The sequence below is a fragment of the Hemiscyllium ocellatum genome, chromosome 3 (genome assembly GCF_020745735.1).
Source record: "Hemiscyllium ocellatum isolate sHemOce1 chromosome 3, sHemOce1.pat.X.cur, whole genome shotgun sequence".
Taxonomy (NCBI): domain Eukaryota; kingdom Metazoa; phylum Chordata; class Chondrichthyes; order Orectolobiformes; family Hemiscylliidae; genus Hemiscyllium; species Hemiscyllium ocellatum.
Genome location: NC_083403.1, coordinates 19,910,873 through 19,937,013, shown reverse-complemented (window position 1 = coordinate 19,937,013; position 26,141 = coordinate 19,910,873). Strand labels below are relative to the sequence as shown.

At 39.8% G+C, this 26,141-nt stretch overlaps 1 protein-coding gene across 3 annotated transcripts in view; it reads right to left on the bottom strand.

Moving 5' to 3' along the window:
• Nucleotides 1-26,141, bottom strand: part of acoxl (acyl-CoA oxidase-like) — a 417,467-nt gene that overhangs the window by 329,992 nt on the left and 61,334 nt on the right. For all 3 annotated transcript variants that reach the window (XM_060848850.1, XM_060848867.1, XM_060848859.1), the window contains one exon: nt 1,105-1,139. In XM_060848850.1, the coding sequence (XP_060704833.1) occupies nt 1,105-1,139 (35 nt within the window). The remainder of the gene's footprint in view (nt 1-1,104; nt 1,140-26,141) is intronic.

Here is a 26,141-nt window from a genome sequence, read left to right as displayed (position 1 = left end):
AGCTGGCTTCACCATATTTGCAACTCTCACATGCTTGAGACATGCAGGGCATTGGATTGTGAACAATGAGAGAAATTATTATTTGCATAGACTAAGGGGAAAAGGTCAGAGAGAGAGGATACAAATATAAATAAAAGAATGAGCAAAAATTGAAAGCTGTATTTATGAAGAGTGTTGCAGGATAAGAAAAATCCAGTCTTGTGAATACTAATGATCATTTTAACTCCTTGACATTGTCACCTCCGCTCTGCTCCCTTCACCCTTCCTATCAAATGTTGACAGCAAAATCATTTAGGAAATAAATTCATTAAAAAATAAACACACTTAGGCAGTCAAAAATTTGACCAAAATGCTGCTGGCAAGCTCAGATGCAGTGCATTACGAATTCCAGCTGTGTATCACAGTAATGTTCTCTAGTACCAAATTTACTGATTTATATATAAAGACATTCATCACCACAATAATAATCCAACATCACAATACACTTGCGCCTCAAAACAAACCAACTCAGCCTGAATATGAAAATAAGCACAAGACATTTTCAAAAGGTGCCTGTTTCAGGGTTCTGCCTCTCTCAAAGTTGCATGATTCCCTTTTAATGCTGCATTTAAAAATTTCTACACAACACCACCATATGTTTCACAGTGCAATTGCATTGTTTTCTCATGTACAGAATTACAACTGTGAGTTATTTGCAAGATTCAGTTTTGTGAAGTTACACAACCACCCACGAGGAAGTGGATCTTTTTTGTGTAGGTGGTAGAAGTGGAGTTGTGGGGGGTGGGTGGTGGCACATAGGGAGCGACACACTGTCTGTTAGGGGGGTTTCTGGGGATGCCAGGAAATTAACTATGGTGGTTTCTGTGCTTGCAGACATAGATACATGCTTTGCTCTGTCATGGAAATTTATTGCTTGCAACAAAAATGAAGACCATTATATTAAGCGACAACTGAAGCTTAATATGTGGAAGATATGAGTCAGCAAAGCACAGCTTGTACTTCCCCTTTTCATGTCCAGAACATAAACCACAATGTTAAGAAATCTGATTTTTTTTTGCCTTTTTCCCTTGTAAAGAGAGATTGAAAAATATTTGTTGGATTTACCTGTGACTATAACGAATGGCAATCGTCAGGCCAAGCTGAAAATGTAAAAAAGAGCATGTTATATTAAAGAAATTGAACATTTCTGGTGTTTTAACACATTGACAAACTTGTGATTCATATCTTTACATTATTTTTAAATTCAGACTCTGCAGTCATTCTGCAAATCATAAATGAGGTGAGTAACTAATTCCTTTCATTGATGGTATTAGCTAAGGTAGGGATGATGGTCAGGACTTGAGAAAACATCCTGTCCTTCTTCAAGGAATGCCATGGGAGATTTGTTCAGACAGACCAAACCCCTCAAAATGTTCAAAAAATAAACTAGACCCCCTAACTTTTCTTATTTTAAATGTAAACGTAAGGTGCTGTATTTCAAATGCAATTCAATTGGTCAAACTACTGAAATTTAAAGCAAAACATGCTTTATTAATCCAACATAGTTAAAATACAACAAAAGAAACAAGAAATTGGAATAACAATTGGAAAACATAACAGAATAATAGATACGTATTGTTAATTAACTGTTCCAATATAGTAACATCCCATAAAAACATCCTTGGCAAAAGACAAATTCAGAAAATAGACTGTTTTACATGCAGCTCTCGCAGCATGAGAGTTTTTGGCTGTAACTGAGAGAGGGAAAAAAGACAGCTTCCATTTCTTCCCAACAGCAACTGCAGAAAGCTAAAACAAAAAATCCTGCATCTGTGGGAGCTTGACTACACCCATTCAGGCTGCTTCTATTGTTCCAACTTTCACAAAATACCTCAAGGCCTCAGAAACTGTTTATTCTCATGGCTCTCATAGACTGCTCGCCTCCTCTGCCTTAAAACTTCACTTCAAAAAAAAACCACGACAAAATACACCCCTTAAAGACACAGTATGTCACATACTTCATATCTAGCCAATGGGGGCTCTGTCTAATATTCAGTTGTATATAGACTACACCTTCAACAAGGAGCACCTCTTCAGTAATTCACCAAGATATTAATTTTGATTATGCGCTTGAACACGCAATGCTTTGAATTATAGCTCAGTGTGCCACCAACTAATTCTGATACTAAGCAATATTTAAGTCAATCATTCAATACATAGTTAAAGCAAATTTACTTCATACAAACATTTCCAACATGTTGGAGACCCATGGTCCAAAATCTCCATTGCTACTGGGAACATTAGAAACAAAACTATAGAAAGAAAACTATAGAAAGAAAACTCAACAGCAGCTTGCATTTCTATAGTGTAAGGCAATAAAATGTTACAAGTCACTTCAAAGGAGTAACGTCAAGCAAAATTTGTCACTTGAAGTGATATCAGGCCAAGTGACCAGAAGTCTGGTTAAGAGTTGAGTTTTAAGCATTGTTTTAAAATGCTTCAACATGCTTTCCAATGAGTACATCTCCTTACAAATTTTGCCTTAACTATGTTGGCAATGGATGTGGTACGGACACCTTGGAATTCTATTCCACAAAGTTAGGTAGTGAAGGATAGAAGTGGAGCTAACCTTTGCTCATTTTTATATAGGAGATACATTCTACAAACATGTATCAGTGACGATAGGATGGCTTTTAGAGGTGTATTTGAACCTTGTATATGTGTTTGGTTTTGAGCCACAGATTCCGAGCAATCACCTCCAAGCCAACAAACAGCTTATGAGGACTTAGATTTTTCAAAAAGTTAGAACAATAAAAGCAGCATGAATGGATAGAATCAGGCTTCCACAGAACCGGGATTTTAATTTGTCTTTCAGCAGTTATCGAGGTTTTGAAGTTGGCTGTGGAAACTCTCTCTCCCCTCTCTGTTACAGCTCAAAGCTTGGGCTCTCTTTCTGCTGTCAGAATCGCATGTGAAACAATCTGCCTTAATAACTTCGTCTTTTCGTGTTTATAGGATGTTACTATATTGGAACAGTTGTTGTTTAGTAGTTAAATAATCTATTATTCTGTTACGTTGTGCCAATTCTTCTTTCTTTTGTTTGTACTTTAACTTGAGGTAAGAATAAAATGTGTTTTGCTTAAGCCAAGTAGTGTCACCATTTGAATTACATCTGAAAGACAGCACCCTGTACTTGCCTTTAAATAAGATAAAAGTTAGGGTCTAGGTTATCTCCTTGAAAAATTTGAGGAGGCATTGGTCTGGTCCATAACATATCTTTTAACCTAACCACAATATTTCCAGTCTGTTCCAATCTATATTACTTTGGGCAAACTAAAATAAATGAAAAAAATGATGAATTGGTTAACCCCTTAAAAGGGACACTTTTTGGGTGCAGGTGAATCCCAAGTGAACACTAACCACCTGTTTACAATGTACAATTAACAGATTTTCTTATATAAATGGAAAACACTCAGGCATTATCTGTGAAGAAAGAAGACAGCACTTTATATTTTAATACAGATGGAAGATCGCATATCAGAAATATTGAGCAGACTATTACAGTCCCAGGGAGGGTATAAGATGGCAAACCATGCAGGTATTTAATTCACAGAGGAAGTCATCAAATAATGCTAAGTCCATGGACCAACCTAAAGGTCCAGGCCCCATCAACATCTTCTGTTCATAACTGCAAAAAGCTCTAACTATGGCCACTGTTCCCAGTGCTGCTGCTGAGACAAGAGATCACTGGCCATCTGATTGACTCACAGCTCTTTGAGATAGAATTACCTCTCCTATATTGCACAGGTACTGCCTCGAGCCAATTACGGACTCGGCGGTCAATAAATGGCTGTAGAGCAAGCCAGTCTGCCTAGGCTCTTCCTTGACTTTTATACTGTAGGGTGCTGCATTAGTCTCCACAGATGCTGCCTGGCCTGCTGAATATTTCCAATACTTTGTTTGTTTCACATTTACAGCATCCAATGTATTTCCCTTTCTGGAACAGATTCTCTTGGAATTGAATAGAATTAGGTTTTATTGTCTTGTCTCTTTAAATTAAGAAAAGAGATTTATATGTATAACCAAAGTTTCAAACAAATTTGAGCCTCCATATTCCTTACCAAGCATTACATTATATGAAGCATCCCTTCTCTAGAATTTCTTTATGCATGTATTTTCTTCCATACAGTAAGTAGGCAATTAAGCTTTGCATCCATCCATTTAATTGTAGAGATTTCCTTTCTCCCCACTATTTGGTTCAAGTCAATAAAGTCAACCTGTAATCTTTTCTCACTCACAGATTGCATAGTATACATGACTGTGAACTGTACAATTGTCTGCATAGCAGCTATGTTATCTTCCGTGCCAAGATGAATTAAAATAGACAGTTAATCTTTAAAATCTAAATTGACTAACTTCAAAGGTTTGGACTTCAGAAATGAGAAAAAAAAGTTCAAATGAGCTGTGACTCTCCAAAGCAACAACTTATGGTATATATTTGTGGAAAATAAAATTAAAGCGAGAGATCTAATCTGATGCTGAGAATGTGGTTACAGAATGATGCATAAGACAACAAACAGGTTGGTTGTTTTTGATGCCCAGTGAAATTCATAGTTTTCTTGAAAGAAAAGAATTGCTAGTGTTTGCTGTCCAGCCTTCTCACCAGACAAGAAACTCTGATATTTTTGCTATTATTTCAGTTAGAATATGTCTTACATCCTTCAAAACTGAGAGTATTTCTTAGACTAGTTCTGCTTTATTTGATGGAGATTAATTGCTTCATATAGTTACTATTTTATCAAACAAAGAAAAGAGCAGGGACATTTGGGAATGACTGTCAAAGTCAATTGAATGGAAAGTAGTCAAACTCTCGGGAAAATACAAAGGAACATTTAACTGAGACAGGCCACCACACCCAGAAAAGACTATCTAAGGGTAATTACAGTACATACGCGTGTATAGGTTGACCTCAAGTATAAGTCAACACCCTTATTTTTGGCCAAAACACTCTCGTATTTTCCATATATCTCATGTATAACATGAGCCTTCTATTTCACATTAAATCACATTCATTAATTCACATTGGTAACTCTATTTATCACTCTTTGTTTAATATATTGCATCTCTATTCATTTATTCATAACTCTACTTACTGCACTTAGTTAACGACAGCACATTTTGATTCATTCATTCATTCAGACCGGGACTAAGTCTAAGTCTATCAGTACTTATCACACTTTGTTCACTACACATCCAAAAGTTAATATCGCTAAAAGGTTCGTCATTTTAATTGTTCCATTATACCTGGATAAAATTGAGATGTATTTGCTACATATATCTTTGCTTCTTTGATAAATGTGTTAAATGTTGTTGAGGTTCATAATATACGCGAGTAAATGGGAGGGTAACTGAAGAATTTGGCAGGAAAATTCAAGACACTTACACATTCAGAATTTAATAAATGTTTCATTTTAAGTATGCCATTAAATAGGTTATGATGATGTTGAACAGTGTGATTTTGCAGGATTTCAATGAACCTTTGATATGTTAAATTTCCATACCGGTCTCTTGCTTTTATCCAGTAATTACCTTTACCTTAATTCATTGTGTTTTCTTTTCTTTACCCGGGATCAAATCAACTTTTGCTAATAGTACAGTGCTTCGAAATGCAGTATGAATTTCAGCCCCTCAAAACTTGTGCTGTGTATTAGTCAACCCCCTAATTTCAACTTTAAAAAACTGTCTTCAAAATTCAACCTATACATGAGTATATACAGTACCTGGATATGAAAATTCACAATTTGAAATATATCGCTCACAAAGCGATCTTAAAATATCTCTGCAACAGCTATTGCTAAAGCAGAGGCTTGGAACTGAAACGCATTATGCAAAGGTTAGGATGCAAATTCCCTGTCCAAATCAAAAGATAATAAGGGAACTCAAACTATGGATCATCAAACTCTTGGTAGAAATGTAATTGTTCTCATTGTCGGCCAAGTTTTCACCTGATGAAACCTACCTTGATTTCAGCAAGACATTGATAAATTCAAAATACTAGACATTGACACAAGAGCTGTTGCAGCCAGACTCACCCAAAATATTGAGGAAAACTAGTATTTCAAGCGAGGTTCTGAGAGCATTTGGGCAGATATTGGAAGGGAAACTACTGCCTCCATTTAACACCTGGTTCCCATAAAAGGGAAATAAAATTATACAGGGGTATAATTTTAAAGACCCGACATACAAATGTTTCCTGCATTTAGAAATAGCTGCTTTCCAGTGGCCTGCATTGTGGTCCAACTTGCTGTAAACGATCTGTTTATGCCAACTTACTGCTTCTTTCTAGCCAACCAATCTTCTATTTGTGCCAATATATTATCCCTACATCACAAACTTTTATTTTCAATAGCAATTTTTGATGTGGCACCTTATCAAACACGTTCTGGACATCTCAGGACAGTACATTCACCAGTGGTACTTTATCCACAACATGTATTAACTCCTCAAAGTCATCCAATGTTTTGGCCAAACATGATTTCCCTTTCACAAAACCATGTTGACTTTGCCTGATGCATGAAGGTGTGTGGATGTATTTGTTTGCTCTGCTGTAACTTTTACAGTAGCATCTAATAATTTCCTTATGACAGATTTTAATCTAACCTGCTGGGATTTTCCTGTTTTCTGTCTCCCTTTTTATTAAAGGAGTTACATTTGTATCTTCCAATCTACTGGGGCTATCCCTGAATCAAGTGAGTTTGAAAATTAGACCAATACATCAACTACCACTAGCTAATTTTTTCAGCCCCTAGAATGAAGTCAACCCAGACCTTTGCACTTATCAGTCTGTAGCTCCAATAATTTACTCAGTGCCACCTCACTTCTCTGGTGATTGTGAGTTTCCTGAATTCTTCCCTCTTTTGCAGTTCTTGGTTTTATTGAATTTCCACAGAGAAGTGAGATGCAAAATACCTGTTCAAATTACCTTATTTATGTACTTACTTTTCATAGAACCAACACTCACTTTAATAACTCTTTTATTCTTTAATTCCTTTTACTTTTATATTTCTGTCTTGCTTTCCCTTATACTCTAATGTTTTATCTCTTTATTAATTCTTTGGTCACTCTTTGCTGTATTTTATGTCACATCCAATCTTCTGACTGTCACCTATTTTTTGCTAGTTTATGTTTTTCTTTTAGCTTAATACTGTCTTTCACATTTCCAGTTAACCAGAGTCGATACATTCCAACAAGTCTGAAAAACCTGAAGGAAAATACCAACATTCTGTGGTGAACTAGAAATGGATGATCTCAGTCAAAGCACTGCTAGGTAGCAGCAAATATATGATAATTGACTATTACATATGGTATTCTCTATTCCTGAGATGCTGCCTGGCCTGCTGTGCTTTGACCAGCAACACATTTGCAGCTATTACATATGGTTGACAGAGTTTCAAAAGGTTATGGAAAAGGATAAGCCTTCCATAAAAGTTAAAGTTTTTAATTGGAGTAAGGCAAATTTCAATGGTATGAGACAAGAACTTTCAACAGTTGATTGGAATAGACTGCTCACAGGTAAAATGATGTCTGACAAGTGGGAGGTTTTCAAGAGTGTGATGACTAGAATGAAGGGTAAGGCTGGTAACAATAAGGAACAATGGATGAATAAAGATATTGGAGTTCTAGTCAAGAATAAAAGAGGATCTTATGTTAGATATAAGCAACTTGGTTCAATTGAATCTTATCAAGATAAAGAGTGTAGGGGCATTCTTAAGAAAGAAATCTGGAAGGCAAAGAGGGAATTTGGGATACCAATGGCATTTAAGGTTAAGGATAATCTAAAGAGATTCTACAAATATATTGGGAGTAAGATGTTAACTAAAGAGAGGGTAAGGCCCCTTAAAGATCAAGGAGATCATCTTTGTGTTGAACCCCAGGAGATGGGAGAGATACTAAATGAACATTTCACATTAGTTTCTATTGTGGAAAAAGAAATGGAGGCTAGAGAATGCAGAAAAATAAATGTTGATGTTTTAAAAACAGTGCACATTACAAAAGTGAAAGTTTGGGAGGTCTTAGAGAACTTATAGGTGGACTTATAGGACCTGATCAAATGTATCCCAGAACATTGTGGGAAGTAAGGAAGGAAATTGTGAACTCCTTGCAGAAATATTTGTAACATCTATAACTACAGGTGAGGCACCTGATGACTTGCCAGTGGCTAATGTTTGTTTAAGAAAGCTTGTAAGGAGAAACCGAGATACTATAGACCTGTGCCTCTGACTTCGGTTGGGGGTAAATTATTGGGAGTAATTATAAAATTGATAGGATTTATGGACTTTTAGAGAGGCAAAAATTGATTAGGAATACTCAGCATGATTCTGTGCAAGGAAAATTGTGTCTCACAAACTTGATTGTGTTTTTTGAGGAAGTTACCAAAACGATTGACGAGGGCAGAGCAGTAGACTTTGTTTACTTGGACTTCAGTGAAACATTCAACAAGGTTCCGCATGGTAGACTAATTAGTAAAGTTAGATCACACGGGATTCAGGGTTAGCTTGCCAATTGGATATGTAATTGGCTTGATGGCAGGAGACAGAGGGAGGTGGAGGATTGCTTTTCGGACTGGAGGCCTGTCACCAATGTGTCCTCCTGGGTCTCTTTTGTTTGTCATTTATATAAATGATTTGGATGAGACTGTAGAAGGCATGGTTAGCACGTTTGCAGATGAAATCAAAATTGGTGACATAGTCGTCAGTGAAGAAGATTTTCTAAGATTACAAAAGAATCTTGATGAAATGGGGATCGATGGGCTGAAAAATGGCAGGTGGAGTTCAATCTTGATAAATGTGAGTATTACATTCTGGTAAAAAGTGAGGTCTGCAGATGCTGGAGATCAGAGCTGAAAATGTGTTGCTGGTTAAAGCACAGCAGGTAAGGCAGCATCCAAGGAACAGGAAATTCGACGTTTCGGGCATTCCTAATGAAGGGCTCTGGCCCGAAACGTCGAATTTCCTGTTCCTTGGATGCTGCCTAACCTGCTGTGCTTTAACCAGCAACACATTTTCAGCAGTTACATTCTGGTACAACAAACAAGGGTAGGACTAATACAATTAATGGTAGGGTCTTGGGTAGTGCTATAGAATGGAGGCACTTAGGGGTTCAGGTACATAATTCTTTGAAGTTTGTGTCACATATAGACAGGTGGTTAAAAGGTCACTCGGCACGCTTGTCTTCATTTCTCAGTCCTTGGAGTATAGAAGTTGGCAAGTCATGTTGAGTTTGTACAGGACATTGGTGAGGCCTCTTCTGGAGTACTGTGTCCAGTTCTGGTTGCCCAGTTTTAAGCAGGATATTATTAAGCTGGAGAGGGTTCAAAAGAAATTTATCAGGATGTTTCCAGGTATAGAAGATGAGTTATAAAGAAAGGCTAGGACTGTTACCCCAAGAGCATAGGAAGTTAACAGATGACCTTACAGAAATTTATAAAATAATACAGCATATAGATAGAGTTAATGGTAGTTGTCCTTTCCCTAGGATTGGGGGTGGGGGGGTGGTGGTGGGGAGTTCAAGACTAGGGGGTACATTTTTAAGGTGAGAAGAGTGAGATTTTAGGAAGACATGTGGGGCAATTGTTTTATACAGAGGGTGGTTCACATGTGGAATGAACTTCCTGAAGAAGTGGAGGGTATGGGTACAATTACAACATTTAAAAGACATTTGGCTAAGCACATGAGTAGAAAACATTTGGAGGAATTTGGGTCAGCAGGAGGTAGGTGGGACTAGTTTAGTTTGGGATTATATTTGGATGGATTGGTTGGATGGAAGGGTCTGTTTCTGTGCTGTCTAACTATGATTCTAAAAGAGCAGGTCCAAGATTATTTGTTTAAACTTAATTATGGCAACTATTGTGTCATGATAGAACAGCTGGCTAAAATGAATTTGTATATTAGGTTAAGGATAAGTCAATAGATGTGCAGTAACAGACAGAATAAAGTAAGAGTAAGAGGGCAAGTTTCAATATTTTGTTGGAAAGAGAGTGGATGGCAAGTGATGTGGTTCCTGTCTTATCCTGTTGCTAAGAAGCTTGTAAGAAGAAGGAAAGCATTTGAATTTGTATCATGCCTTTTAGAAATGCAACCTGTCCCACAGTAAGTAGGTCAGTGAAATAATTTTGAAAACTAGGCAGCCAGGAAATGCAGTGACCAGTTTGTGTGTGGTAAGCTCCTATGAGCAGTAATGGGTTAATGACCAGATAATCTCCTTTAGTTTTGTTGGCTGAAGAGTGAATATTATGTGGAACACTGGCCAAGTTCCATTCCTCCACTCCAAAATACAGCCTGGGATCTTTCATATCTAGCTGGCAGAATGGCAATTGAGTATTTCAGTAAAATTCTATATAAAGGCCATGTACTTTGGACACAGGTGAGAGTGTTGCCACTGAGCCAAGTGGCCCCTGAATCTATTCAGTGTTATTTCTCAGTTCAACACTATGTTGTTGTTGTCGTCGTCATCGTCGACGATGACTTAAATATTTCTCTTCCATCAATAAGTTAAAACATCTCACACGAAATAGTGGGCTTTCATCAATCTTGACTTTCATCAAATCTGTCCCATCGAAATGTCAGTTAATGTAAATGGTGATTGCTGAGACTTGAGGTAAGATGCATTAATGTCACAATGTGAAGGGAAATATATGACCCACGGTGTACCTGTCCTCTGTGACATTGTAGATTTCAGAACTTAAATAACTGTTCATGGAGAACTGGAGGGCATAGGTTTAGGGTGAGAAGGGAAAGATATAAAAGAGACCTAAGGGGCAACTTTTTCACCAAGAGGGTAGTGTATGTATGGAATGAGCTGCCAGAGGAAGTGGTGGAGGCTGGTACGATTGTAACATTTAAAAGGCATCTGGATGGGTATATGAGTAGGAAGGATTTAGAAGGATATGGGCCGGTGCTGGCAGGTGGGACTAGATTAGATTGTGATATCTGGTCAGCATGGACGAGTTGGACTGAAGAATGTGTTTGCATGCTGTACCTCCGAATGAATCATCAAAGAAATGAACTGTCACACAGCAATAACTCTGTCTGAAACTGTTCGGGAACAAAAGCTGTTGCACAGAGTGGAGAAATCAGCTGTATCTTGGTCAGATTTATATAAAAACAAATATATTTCAACTAGTAATAAAAATTGCAAAGGACAGACCCACCATCCACAGTTAACCAAAAAGGTGAAAAATGGTTTCAAAAATAAAGAAAAAGATCAAAGAGACAGTTGACAGATCAGAGAGATGGACAAAATATAAGAAACAGCAAAAGAATGACTGAACCATTGATAATTTGAAAAATTAGGGTATCAGAGAAAGCTTGCCAACAACATTAAAAAACAAACATTTCTCAAACAGGTAAAAAACTTGTGAAAATGAGTTGTGTATTGGTTCTATGGAAAATTAGAATTAGTAACGGAAAATAAGGAGATGACAATTGAACTCAACAGGTATGTTCTGCATTGAAGACCAATGCAAAATACAACATTCCAGAAACACCTCTAAATCAGGAAAGGGACGAAGGGGAAGAATCCAGGAAAAATTACCATCATCTGGGAAGTGAACTGCTGGAGCCACAGTTGATGAGTACCTGCATCCTGTTGGAAATTATCCCAGGGTCTTAAAAGAAATGAGTAGTGAGAGTTGCCCCAGTGGTTTTATATTTTCTACATGGAAGAAATGTTTCTGGAACAACACAAAAAATAATGTTCAATGATCTATCAAGGCTACATCAACTGTGTTTTGACTCCACCAAGGCCACCAATTTGAAGTTATGATCTGGCTAGTGACCATCAATCTTTTTATAAATTGGATACAGTGTGAGATCTAGGTACTGAGAAATGAATAAAGCCCCAAGATTTCATGATAAACAGCAACTCTATTACAGAAAGTTGCAGACATACATATATATATATGACTACCATATATTTGCAATTTACACTCTAACACCTAATTTTAAATTGGACGTGTAGGCAACTAACAAATGTAAAAAATGCATTAAAGATTTTACATGTTGCAATTCTTTGGAACCTCTGTCCCTTCAAAATTGTTATTTTTATAAATTGATTGCTTACATAAAAATTACATACACTAAAATAGCTTCATCACAACTGCAAAGCCCTTTACAAAGTCCTTGAGAGACTTGGATGATCACCAAAATATATTATTGTGCACCTTTTGCTTAATAGTACAAGAGACAGTGAATTTTCTTCATTTTTTTAGATTAGGTTAGACTCCCTACAGTATGGAAACAGACTCTTCAGTCCAACAAGTCCACATCAACCCTCCAAAGAGTAACCCATCCAGACCTATTGCTCTATATTTATTCCTGGGCAGAAGTGGGTACTGCAGATGCTGGAAATCAGAGTCTAGATTAGAGTAGTGCTAGAAAAGCACAGCAGGTCAGGCAGCATCCGAGGAAGAGGAAATTGACATTTCGGGCAAAAGCCCTTCATCAGGAGACAACCTTACTGTGTCCAATATTGAAAAAGTTGAAGGAAGGTGTCCTGAATGGCACTTACATGGCATGACTGGGTAGTCATCAGCATAACATGAGCCAACATTTTCCAGCATCACTCTACATTTACTCCTGACTAATGCACCTATCACCAAGGGCAATTTGGCAAGACCAATTCACCTCACCTGCACATCTTTGGATTGTGGGAGGAAACCGGAGCGCCTGGAGGAAACCCTCACAGACACGGGGAGAATGTGCAGACTCCACACAGACAATCGCCCGAGGTGGGAATCGAACCTGGAGCTGTGAGGTAGCAGTGCTAACCACTGAGCCACCGCGTCACCCCAATCTGTCTCCAGATATGCAGCCCACTTGTGACCAATTTCCACAAAGGGTCACGACTGAGTTTAAACTTGGCAGGAAGTTTCTCAGAGCGGTGGGAACGTGGAATGTGCGCCAGCGGTGGTAGTAGTGTCAGATACATTAGGGACAGTTAAGCGACTCTTGGATAGGGCACAGGGATGATAGTAAAATGAAGGGCATGCAAGTTAGTTTGATCTCAGAGTAGAATAAAAGGTCAGCACACCGTTAAGGGCCAAAGGGCCAGTACTGTGCTTACTGTTCAGTTCTATGTTCAACAGGATCAGAACTAAGACTAAAGGTGACCCTCCAGCATATCCTTGGCTCATGTTATGCTAATGACTACATAGGCACGCCAAGTAAGTGTCATTCAGGACACCTTCCCTCAACTTCTTCAATTTTGAACACAATAAGGTCTGTGTCTCATTTAATGTCACCAAGTCAAAAATCCTCCACTGGTCTTAGCTGATCAAGAACCTTTAGAATTAAATTTCACAATTGTTCTGTCTCTTCTTTAGGTAGAACATATTTCTGATGGCCTAGTATGATTAACTGGGATTTGAACAACATACTAAATAATACACCAAAAAAAACCAAAAGAACGGCAGATGCTGGAAATCATAAATAAAAACAGAAATTGCTGGAGAAACTCAGCAGGTCTGGCAGCATCCATGGAGAGAAAGCAGAGTTAACATTTTGGTCCAGAGACCCTCTTTTACAGCTGATCACAGATGTGGCCTGGGAAAAGGCCACATCTCTTCCAGATATGCCCACCTTTAAGGAGTTCTGCTCCACTCTCTGACAGACTTTCCATTCTAATCTTTTTTTTTATTCACCATCATCACTTTTATTGTTGCCTCCTCCTTTTCCCTCTCCATATTCAGCATTTATACCAACCTTTCCCAGCTACCAAATGTTCTGAAGAAGACTGGACCCGAAACATTAACTCTGCACAGATGGTGCCAGACCTGCTAAGTTTCTGCAACAATTTCTGTTTTTGAGCCTAAATAGTACTTGAAGAATCCAGACATACTTCATTCAATAGCGCGATCTATATTTTTACATTAAAAGCCCCACAGCCTGACTTCCCAATTTAAATTCTCCTCACGTTTTATGAAATTAAAAATCACAACACCAGGTTATAGGTTTAATTGGAAGCACACTAGCTTTCGGAGCGTCGCTCCTTCATCAGGTGGTAGTGGAGGGCTCAATCAAGTTTTATGAAAATCACACCTTGCTCAGGTTCAAGTATCATCCCATTACGCATCATGAAAACACCTGGAACATTTTGCGATGTGATGGTCTGTTTTTGTCATTAAACCATAAGCAAAACAAATTTCACTGAAAACTGCAGAACCCTAGGAGCATCATTCAAACCGAAGATATATTTGTTTGGTTACTATATCCTTCTTTTGTCTCCAAAAATGATCATATTTCAGAAATGCAATTTTCATGTCTATTGTCTTACATGCCCATGAATATCTGACCAAAAGAGTAAAAAGATTTTCAGAATTACTTATCCATTTGGGAAAAATTCACTCTAATTTCTGTTTCATCTAATCGATTGTTAAAACCTGAACAACTAGTTTTGTTTTAACCATTTAACACCCATTTTTAAGGACTTTATCCAGTCCAAATCTACGTTTGATTAGGGCAGAGCAATAGATGTGATGTATATGGATTTCAGTAAAGCGTTTGACAAGGTTCCCCATGGGAGACTGGTTAGATCTCATGGAATACAGGGAGAACTAGCCACTTGGATATAAAAATGGCTCAAACGTTGAAGACAGAGGGCGGTGGTGGAGGGTTGTTTTTCAGACTGGAGGCCTGTGACCAGTGTAGTGTCACAAAGATCAGTGCTGGGTCCACTACTTTTCGTCATTTATATAAGTGATTTGGATGTGAGCATGAAAGGTATAGTTAGCACGTTTGCAGATCACACTAAAATTGGAGGTGCAGTGGACAGCAAAAAACATTACCTTGGATTGGAACAGGATCTTTATCAGATGGGCCAATGAGCTGAGGAGTGGCAGATGGAGTTTAATTTAGATAAATGTGAGCTGCTGCATTTTGGGAAAGCAAATCTTAGCTGGACTTATACATTTGATGGTAAGATCCTAGCGAGTATTGCTGAACAAAGAGACTTTGGCGTGCAGGTTCATAGCTCCTTGAAAGTAGAGTACAGATAAATAGGATAGTGAAGGCAGCATTTGATATGCTTTCCTTCATTGGTCAGAGTATTGAGTACAGGAATTGGGAGGTCATGTTGCGGCTGTAGAGGATATTGGTTAGACTACCTTTGGAATATTGCGTGCAATTCTGGTCTCCTTCCTATCAGAAGGATGTGGTGAAACTTGAAAGGGCTCTGAAAAGGATGTTGCCAGGGTTGGAGGATTTGAGCTATAGGGAGAAGTTGAATTGGCTAGGGCTCTTTTCCCTGGAGTGTCGGAGGCTGAGGATTGACTTTATGAAGGTTTATAAAGTCATGAGGGGCATGGATAGAGTTCAGAATTAGAGGGCATAGATTTAGGGTGGGATGGGAAAGACATAAAAGGGACCTAAGGGCAAAGTTTTCACGCAGAGAATGATGCGTGAGTGAAATGGGCTGCCAGAGGAAGTGGTGGAGACTGGTACAATTACACCATTTAAAAGGTGTCTGGATGGGTACATGAATAGGAAGGGTTTGGAGGGATATGGGCCGGGTGCTGTCAGGTGGGACTAGATTGGATTGGGATATCTGTTGGCATGGATGAGTTGGACTGAAGGGTCTGGTTCTGTGCTGTACATCTCTATGACTCTATGACAATGTATGTGACAAAAGCTTGTTGATCCTTATCTGGTATCACAGAATAAACTCAAAACTCTGCCCAAATATCTGAATTACTTTATTGCATGGTCTTAGCTTGAAGTATTTCACACAAGACTATGGTATCATTTTTTAGAGTAGGGAAGTCTTACTGCAACAGTGCAAGGTGCTGGTGAGACTACATCTGAGTACTGCGAGACGTTTTGGTCTCTTCATTTAAGAAAAGATATTATTCCATTGGAAACAGATCTGAGAAGGCTCACTGGGATAGTCCCTGGTATGGAAAGACTGTCTTATGAACAAAGGCTAAACTAGGGTATCATCCTATCACAGTTCTAATGTCAGTTTCAAACTGCTATTGCAATCCACATGAGACAGGAATGACTGTTTAATTTCTACCAATACAGTAGTATATCATCAAATGCCAAATATTAGCAACCTACTAAGAAGTCAGTCAAGGAGATAAGTAGCAACTCCACTGAAAATGGTGCCAAGTTGTTGAGCACATCAAATACTCTGACTTGAGAATGAAACCAATTTGTTTCAGCAATAAAATGACATGAACCCAAAAGTAAGGTCAATATCAGTTGGTGGTTTATTAGTAGAGCAAAACTTACCACTAACGATTCAATATCTAACCATGGTCATACATCACTCAATTTTGTGTTTGAAATAGCACTAAAAATGCAAGCTTGCAATCAAAACAGTCATTTCACATTCACTGGCTTCATAAAAACCTATTTGTAAGGTTTCGTCAAAAACCTCAATTGGAGAAAAACAGCATTCGAAACCCAGAAGAATTTCAAACAGCTCTAGTGCACAAAATATCCAATGCCCATAAGAAAATAAAATCAGCCTTGACAATATTTGGTCATGGCCCATTTGTGGTTAAAATTCCGTAATCAATCTGCTGGAATTGTTCTTTATCACTGATTCAGATACGCACTCTACCTGCACAGCTTGTCATGGTCATCCTGTCCTCTGAACGTTCATAAGCTAAACATAATTTTCTAACAGTTTATAAATATTTTAAATAATAAATTTACTTACTATTCTACTTATTAAATATACAGCAAACAGTAAATGAAACATTCTCGAGTCATAAATCTGATTTAACATAGATAGATTCAATGAGGAAGTGAGTGCTGGTGCAAACTTAGCTAATGAGTGGCTTCCTGTTGCTTGAACATTTCCATTCATTGGATTTGAAATTTCTGTACCCATAAGGGCACCAGCAGGAGGCGCACTGGGCAGGGCAGAACTTGGGGAGTTACTTTCGAACAATTAGAAATTCTACCACTTGTGGCTGCCCCCTCCCCACTGTGCAGGCATCAGACGAAGTGATGGGACTGGTACGATCACCCAACCCACTAGAGGTATCACCACTTCTGCCAACTTTGCCTTGAATGCAAGGTACATCTGATGACACAGGCTTCCTTCCTGCACTTGCCAAAGTGCAGCCCACAATGCACAACAATCAATATTCATTCTTAACATAAGAGTTTTCTGCAATTTAGCTGCATAATTTTCTTGTCAAAGTACTCTCTCTCTTCAGAGACCAGAAATATAATTTTCCCATTCCCTTACTTTGGTCAACAGAAAGGTCCAACAGCTAATACTAAAGCCACAACCCTCACCGTACATGCAGTTGTTAACCTGTAGCTCCAACACAGGTGGGCAACACCGTGGTTCAGTAGTGAGCAGTGCTGCCTCACAGTGCCAGGGACCCAGGTACAATTCCACCCCTGGGCAAATAAGTGGAGTTTGCACATTCTCCCATGTCTGCCGTGGGTTTCTACTGGGTGCTCAGATTTCCTCCCGCAATCCAAAGATGTACAGGTTAGGTGAATTGGCCATGCTAAATTGCCCATAGTGTCCAGGGATGTGCAGGCTCGGTGGATTAGCCATGAGAAATATGGGGTTAAAGGGACAGGGTGGGGGGGGGATGGTTCTGAGCGGAATGTTCTTCAGAGGGTTAATATGGACTCAATGGGCTGAATGGCCTATTAAGAATTCTATGATTGTAAGGCTGTGCTGTGTATTCCACAATCACAGGGCAAAATACACAGCATCTGCATTCTTGGCCACTATTAATACAAGAAGTAGCAATTCCATAAAACATTATGAACTATTTACAATGTGACCAAATATTTAAAACAACACACTGAATTTTGTTTTTGCATTGTGTGATCATCAAGAAGGTGAATTAAAATCAATTGCAACAAGGCGTTACATTTATATTTTAGCATCAAATTTTAATCCTCTATTAACTATGAGGTCAGTGCTATCTCCTCCCCCACAGTAACAAACTTCATTTATTTAGTGAAGAGCTGAAACATACAGTCCAGGAGTTCTCCAGATTACATAGAAACTTCAACCAACAGAAAAACTGGTGGGAATACACAAGTCAGCAATAATTTTTTATAAGGACAAAAGTTATGGAATTTCAACTGTGACCACCACTTCCCTGTCCTATGAAGGGCACACACCCAAAAATATCTTAACATGTATTTTCCCATAGGTTTATATGAAATTGCAAGCTTTTGGAGCTCCATTCTTTTCTCAGGGGTGATATGATAGAGAGGTATTTATAAGCTAAAGGTTAACCTCTCCACCATAACATGTCGGAGGAAGGAGCAGAGCTCTGTAAGCTTGCAGTCCCAAATAAACCTGTTGGACCGTAACCTAGTGTTATTTGACTTTTGTCCACCCCAGTCCAACTCCGGCATCTCTACATCATGTATTTTCCCTTTACATGTGAACTGACTTGCTATGCATTCCAAACTATCTGCCTTTTTATTTCACATTTGTAGCAATCTCAAACTTTCATTCTCATTTCACCCATCTTTGTGTACACTGACTTGTTTGCTCCTGATTTCCAGTCTGTTGGAAACATAAATTTTTAATGAGGACACAATCAGATTTAGCTACAACGCCTGCAACCAACTGAACAGCACTGACAAAAGACAATGTGGAGTCAACAACATTAAAGAGCCAACACAACCGAACTCAACCGCAGAGAAAGAGATTGCATTCGTATCACACATTTTGGCACCTGAGGACATCACAAAGCACTTTAGACCTAATAACACTTTGGAAGGGCAGTCACTGATGAATATCAGTCATGACAATTTGTACATAGCATGATCCAAAAATTGCAATGGGATAATGACCAAATAATCTGTGTTACAGTTATGTCAGTTGAGGGACAAACATTGGTCAGGACATTAGGAAGAACTCAACATGTTTTTGTAAGTGTGCTACTGGATGTGAGGGGATAGGCAGGACCTCAGGAGAATAAAGTATCTGAAAGACAGGGCTTCTGACTCTGCAGTCCTCAGGGGTTGTGCTGTGTGTCAAATTTCTGGAGTTAGTCCTTTGACTCATAAAGGTGAGCATAATCAAACCAGTCCTGGTCAAAATCAGTAACATCAGAATAATATCAACCTCTATTTTAAAAAAAAGCAGAAAACTGACAGTGAGAAAAACCTGACAAGATTAAAAAAAAATTATGTGCAAACAAATTATAAAAACCACAATGAACATTTTGTGGGCAGGCCATTGCACGAAATAGGAAGCAGTTGGTGAATTAGATTTTGACATCTGTCAAACAGCCAAGATCTGCGTCAAACTATATGTGCGCACTCCCTTATTACAAGTGTCTGTAGGTCTCCTGTGGTGCTCTTCACAGACATCAGATGATACAGTGTTTTATAAAGTGCACTTGAACAACAACTAACCCTCCTGTAATGAGCAAATAGACTCCTCCTCTGAAATAGATCTTCCTCCTTACCTCCACCCCACGGTCTTGGAAATTCTTGCATCCACCGCAGTCCTACAGGTTGTGTAGTTTTCCCCTGCGGACGTGGCATGTGGAACTAAACAGGTTATCCCTGCTTCGAAGATCATCTCACATCCTTTCACTGCCCCCTCAAAATTCTCTTCCTTGTTATCGTACAGCCATAGTATTAATGAAATAAACGCCTTTCCCACATATTCCTGATGTTCCATTTACACAGACTGGACAAATATTAGTTGCACAAACACATGGGCTTTAAGTTGTCAGAACATTTATGGGATTCCCCTCGATGTTGCAAGGTCCCCTCACTAACATCGGTCTACTGTAATCCCCACCAAATTCCTGGAGAGGGCAGGATAAATTGGGGTAGTTTTCAAGGTGACAAGTTTGGTACATAATAATGGATGCAACAGGGTTAACAGAACTTCAGCTCTTAAGAAGAATAACACTAGATGTGAAATATTAACTCTGCTTCTTGCTCTGCAGAAGCTAAAATTTTCCAGCACAATCCGTTTTTATTTCAAATGTCCATAATCTGCAGTACTTTATTTCTATCTGTGAAATGAGCTATGATCATTTCACATTGGACAGCCAGCACCTCCTGGCCAGAGTTTGGAGTGGGCGGGCGGGCAGGCGGGTGGGGTGGGGGTGGGGGGATGGAGAGGATGCAGGGCAATCTGTCAATGGAGATCCTCAGCTCAGCTTTGCTAGGACACGTTAGTCCTCAATCTCCAATCTTCATAAGTCAAGTCTTCACAGAACTCTCGTGCTGGGACCCTCTAAAACAGCCGACACTAACTGTCTTCACAATATCAGACGAGCAAGCTCTTTTCTGAACATGCTTAGAATCAAACAGCAGAGGCACGTTGGGAGGATGTTGCAATAATTGATGAATCTCTCGCTGTGACTTATTAGACAGGACACTCAGCCACCCCATGCTCAGGACTGAATAAAAAAAAGGTGAAAGAATAGCAGCACAGACATTGCCTGAAGTCAAGCAGTAGAATCCTCAGAGAATAGCAGCAGTTATCAATCTCACTAGATAACACAGGATGGGCACTAAGTGGGAGTACAAGAGCTGTAATATTGAATGTCAATCAAAGTGAAACAACAAGTGAGAAACAAATACACTTTAGCCACAAAGGAAAATGTAGTTTTTGCAAATCTTCCAACATGATTTGGTATTGGAAATGCCATTGTGTCATTTGACTTTGATACATGAGCATTATTATTATCTGAGAATGAACGAAAAGATTTCATTAGTTTAAAACTGACACCAATAGAGTGCGGAGATTGGTCAGAAGGAATTTCTAGATGCATTCGTAACAGTGGAAGATACAGGGACGTGGATATAAACCAGAATGGTTTGGGGTTAGTTCTAAGAAAGAACTACAAAGGGACCTAATGGGCAGAATGGCCTGCTTTAAGGCTGTAAACTGCTTGGGGGCTTTTCTCATTTCCACCCCACTATCCTTTTCATTATTGCTGCCTCTTGTTTGTTTCTGCAAAACCTCCATCGCAGTGCACCCCACTCTCTTCTCATTTGTGCAATCTTCATAAACTGCCTTAAGAGAAACCATTGGGAAAAAGGGGAGCATGGTTGCTGAAAAAGAATACAAAGAATAGAAGAGCACATAATGTCAATGTAATATGAAGAGATTGGGAGGGAGAAGGTCAGAGTAGTACCTTAGAGATCGCTGTTGAGAGATTAACAGATGCACTACTACCACACTTTGGTAAGAGAGGGTTTACTTGCAATCCTGAAAATAGGAATTCAACCAGCAGTTTCCTAATTGCAACAGGCAATAACTCATCAACTGTGGGTACTTTGGGAATTAATAAAGACTTTGAAATCATCAGCATGCAACAAAAACAGAAGTTGCTGGAAAAGCTCAGCAGGTCTGACAGCATCTGTGAAGCGAGATCGAAGTTCACATTTCGGGTCCAGTGACCCTTCCTCAGAGCTAAACAAAACGTTGATTTATATGCAGAAGGTAGGGAGTGGGGAGGGGGAAAGGAGTAAACAATAGGTGGGGATAGACACCAGAGAAGAGAACAGTTGGGCAGACAAAGGAGTCGATAACAATCTGGCCAAGAGGATGAATAGCAAGTTTGTTCATGTCTGTGGTAAAATTAAGAGAAAGGCCAAACTTGACAGACTTTTTTTGAGTAAGTAACAAAGATTGTTGTTGAGGGCAGGGCAGTGGATGTTGTCTACATGGGCTTTCTAAGGCCTTTGACAAAGTCCCTCATAGCAGGCTAATGCAGAAAGTGAAGTCGCATGGAATCTGTGATGAGCTGGTAAGATGGTACAGAATTAGCTTGGTCAAAGAAGAGAGAGTAGTGGTGGATATGTATTTTTCTGCCAGCAGACGTTCTGCAGGGTTCAGTGCTGTTGTTTGTAATATATGTGTAAATGATATGGAGGAGAATTTAGGTGGCTAGTTACTAACTGTACCTCTTATGCTCGCATCCAAATCATTTATGTAAATGACAAAAAGTAGAGGGCCCAGCACCGATCCTTGAGGCACTCCACTGGTCACAGGCCTCCAGGCTGGTTATTAACTTTCCGAAGGCACAAAGTTGGGGGAGCTGTGCATTGTGAGGAGGATGGGCAAAGGATACAGCACAAAATAGTTAGCTGGAGACTTTGGGGGGCGGGGGGGGGGGGCGAAGTGGCAGATGGAATTTAATCTAGGCCAATGTGAGGTGATGCATTTTGGGAGATCTAATACAGGAGGGAAGTATACAGTAAATAGAGTCATAGAGATGTACAGCATGGAAACAGACATTTCGGTCCAACCCTTCCATGCTGACCAAATATCCCAATGCAATCTAGTCCCACCTGCCAGCACCTGGCCCATATCCTTCTAAAGGGTAAAGTGAGGTCTGCAGATGCTGGAGATTAGAGCTGAAAATGTGTTGCTAGAAAAGCACAGCAGGTCAGGCAGCATCCAAGGAACAGAAAATTCGACGTTTCAGGCATAAGCCCTTCATCAGGAAAGGCTGATGAAGGGCTTATGCCCGAAACGTCGAATTTCCTGTTCCTTGGATGCTACCTGACCTGCTGTGCTTTTCCAGCAACACATTTTCAGCCCATATCCCTCCAAACCCTTCCTATTCATAAACCCATCCAAATGCCTCTTAAATATTGCAATTGTACCAGCCTTCACCACATCCTCTGGCAGCTCATTTCATACACATACCACCCTCTGTGTGAAAAAGTTGCTCCTTAGGTCTCTTTTATATCTTTCCCATCTCACCCTAAACCTATACCCTCTAGTTCTGGACTCCCCAACTTTGTTGATTTATCCTATCCATGCCCCTCACAATTTTGTAAACCTCTATAAGGTCACTCCTCAGCCTCTGACGTTGCAGGGAAAACAGCCCCAGCCTGTTCAGCCTCTCCCTGTAGCTCAGATTCTCCAATCCTGGCAACATCCTTGTAAATCTTTTCTGACCACTTTCTAGTCTCACAACATCTCTCCGATAGGAAGGAGACTAGAATTGCACGCAATATTGCAAAAGTGCCCTGACCAATGTCCTGTACAGCCGCAACATGACCTCCCAACTCCTGTACTCAATACTCTGACCAATAAAGGAAAGCATAACAAATGCCTTCTTCACTATCCTGCGACTCCACTTTCCAAGGAGCTATGAACCTGCACTCCAAGGTCTCTTTGTTCAGCAACACTCCCTAGGACCTTACCATTAAGTGTATGAGTCCTGCTAAGATTTGCTTTCCCAAAATGCAGCACCTCGCATTTATCTGAATTAAACTCCATCTGCCACTTCTCAGTCTATTGGCCCATCTGGTCCAGATCCTGTTGTAATCTGAGGTAACCCTCTTCGCTGTCCACTACACCACCAATTTTGGAGTCATCTGCAAACTTACTAACTGTACCTCTTATGCTCGCATCCAAATCATTTGTGTAAATGACAAAAAGTAGAGAGCCCAGCACTGATCCTTGTGGCATTCCACTGGTCACAGGCCTCCAATCTGAAAAACAACCCTCCACCACCACCCTAATTCTTCTACCTTTCAGCCAGTTCTGTATCCAAATGGCTAGTTCTCCCTGTATTACATGAGATCTAACCTTGCTAATCAGTTTCCCTTGGGGAACCTTGTTGAACGCCTTACTGAAGCCCATACAGATCACATCTTCTGCTCTGCCCTCATCAATCTTCTTTGTTACTTCTTCAAAAAACTCAATCAAGATTGTGAGACATGATTTCCCACACACAAAGCCATGTTGACTATCCCAAATCAGTCCTTGCCTTTCCAAATACATGTACATCCTGTCCCTCAGGATTCTCTCCAACATCTTGCCCACCACTGAGGTCAGGCTCACCGGTCTATAGTTCTCTGGCTTGTCTTTACCGCCATTCTTAAACAGTGGCACCACTTTTGCCAACCTCCAGTCTTCTGGCACCTCACCAGTGACTATTGATGATACAAATATCTCAGCAAGAGGCCCAGCAATCACTTCTCTAGCTTCCCACAGAGTTCTCAGGTATACCTCATCAGGTCCTGGGGATTTATCCACCTTTAACCGTTTCAAGACATCCATCACTTCCTCTTCTGTAATCTGAACATTTTGCAAGATGTCATCATCTATTTCCCTACAGTCTCTATCTTCCATATCCTTTTCCACAGTAAATACTGATGCAAATTATTCATTTATTATCTCCCCCATTTTCTGTGGCTCCACACAAAGGCCGCCTTGTTGATCTTTGAGGGGCCCTATTCTCTCTCTAATTATCCTTTTGTCCTTAACATATTTATAAAAACCCTTAATTAACCCTTCTCCTTAATTCTATTTGCCAAAGCTATCTCATGTCCCCGTTTTGCCCTCCTGATTTCCCTCTTAAATATACTCCTACTTTATTTATACTCTTCTAAGGATTCACTCAATCTATCCTGTCTATACCTGACATATGCTTCCTTCTTTTTCTTAACCAAACCCTCAATTTCTTTAGTCATCCAGCATTCCCTATAACTACCAGCCTTCCCTTTCACCCTGACAGGAATATACTTTCTCTGGATTCTTGCTATCTTTATTCTGAAGTCTTCCCATTTCTCAGCCGTCCCTTTACCTGCGAACATCTGCCTCCAATCAGCTTTCGAAAGTTCTTGCCTAATACCATCAAAACTGGCCTTTCTCCAATTTAGAACATCGACTTTTAGATCTGATCTAGTAGGTACATCCACATACTGAATCAGAAAATTGTCTTGTACACACTTAAGAAATTCCTCTCCATCTAAACCTTTAACACTATGGCAGTCCCAGTCATTGATTGGAATATTAAAATCCCCTACTATAAATACCTATTATTCTTACAGATAGCTGAGATCTCCTTACAAGTTTGTTTCTCAATTTCCCTCTGTCTATTTGGGGGTCTATAATACAATCCCAATAAGGTGATCATCCTTTTCTTATTTCTCAGTTCCATCCAAATATCTTCCCTGGAGGTATTTCTGGGAATATCCTCCCTCAGCACAGCTGTAATGCTATCCCTTATCAAAAATGCCACTCCCCTCCTCTCTTGCCTCCCTTTCTATCCTTCCTGTAGCATTTGTATCTTGGAACATTAAGCTGCCTGTCCTGCCCATCCCTGAGCCATGTTTCTGTCATTGCTATGATATCCCAGTGCTATGTTCCTAACCATGCCCTGAGTTCATCTGCCTTCCCTGTTAGGCCCCTTGCATTGAAATAAATGCAGTTTAATTTATTAGTCCGACCTTGTCCCTGCCAGCCCTGACTGTTTGACTCACTTCTGTTCTCAGACTGTACCTGTCTCAGATCGATCTCTTTCCTCACTATCCTCTTGGGTCCCACCCCCCACCTTACTAGTTTAAATCTTTCCAAGCAGTTCTAGTAAATTTCCCTGCCAGTGTACTAGTCCCCTTCCAATTTAGGTGCAATCCATCCTTCTTGTACAGGTCACTTCTACCCCAAAAGAGATTCTAATGATCCAAAAATGTAAATCCTTCTCCTATACACCAGCTCCTCAGCCATGCATTCATCTGCTCTATCCTCCTATTCCTGCCCTCACTAGTTCCACGAATCCAGATATTACTACCCTTGAGGAACTCCATTTTAAATTCCTGTCTAACTCTTTGTAATCTCCCTTCAGAATCTCAACCTTTTCCTTCCTATATCATTGGTTCCAATGTGAACAATGACCTCCTGCTGGCGCTGCTCCCTCGTGAGAACATTCTGCACCCTCTCTGGGACACCCTCGGTCCTGGCACCAGGGAAACAACACACCATTCTGCTTTTTCTCTGCTGGTCACAGGAACGTCCGTCTGTACCTCTGACTATAGAATCCCCTAACACAATTGATCTCGTTGCATTAGAGCCAGTCTCAATACCAGAACCTTGGCGGTTTGTGCTATGTTCCCCTGAGAATCCATCACCCCCTACATTTTCTAAAACAGCATACTTGTTTGAAATGGGTATATCCACAAAAGACTCCTGCACTAGCTGCGTACCTCTCTTACCCTTCCTGGAGTTAACCCATCTATGTGACCGTATCTGAGACTTTCCCCCCTTCCTATAACTGCCATCCATCACATACTGTTGCTGTTGCAAATTCCTCATTGCTTCTATCTGTCTCCCCAACCGATCCACTCGATATGATAAGATTCGTACCCAACAGCATTTATGGCAGATATAATCCGCAGTAATCA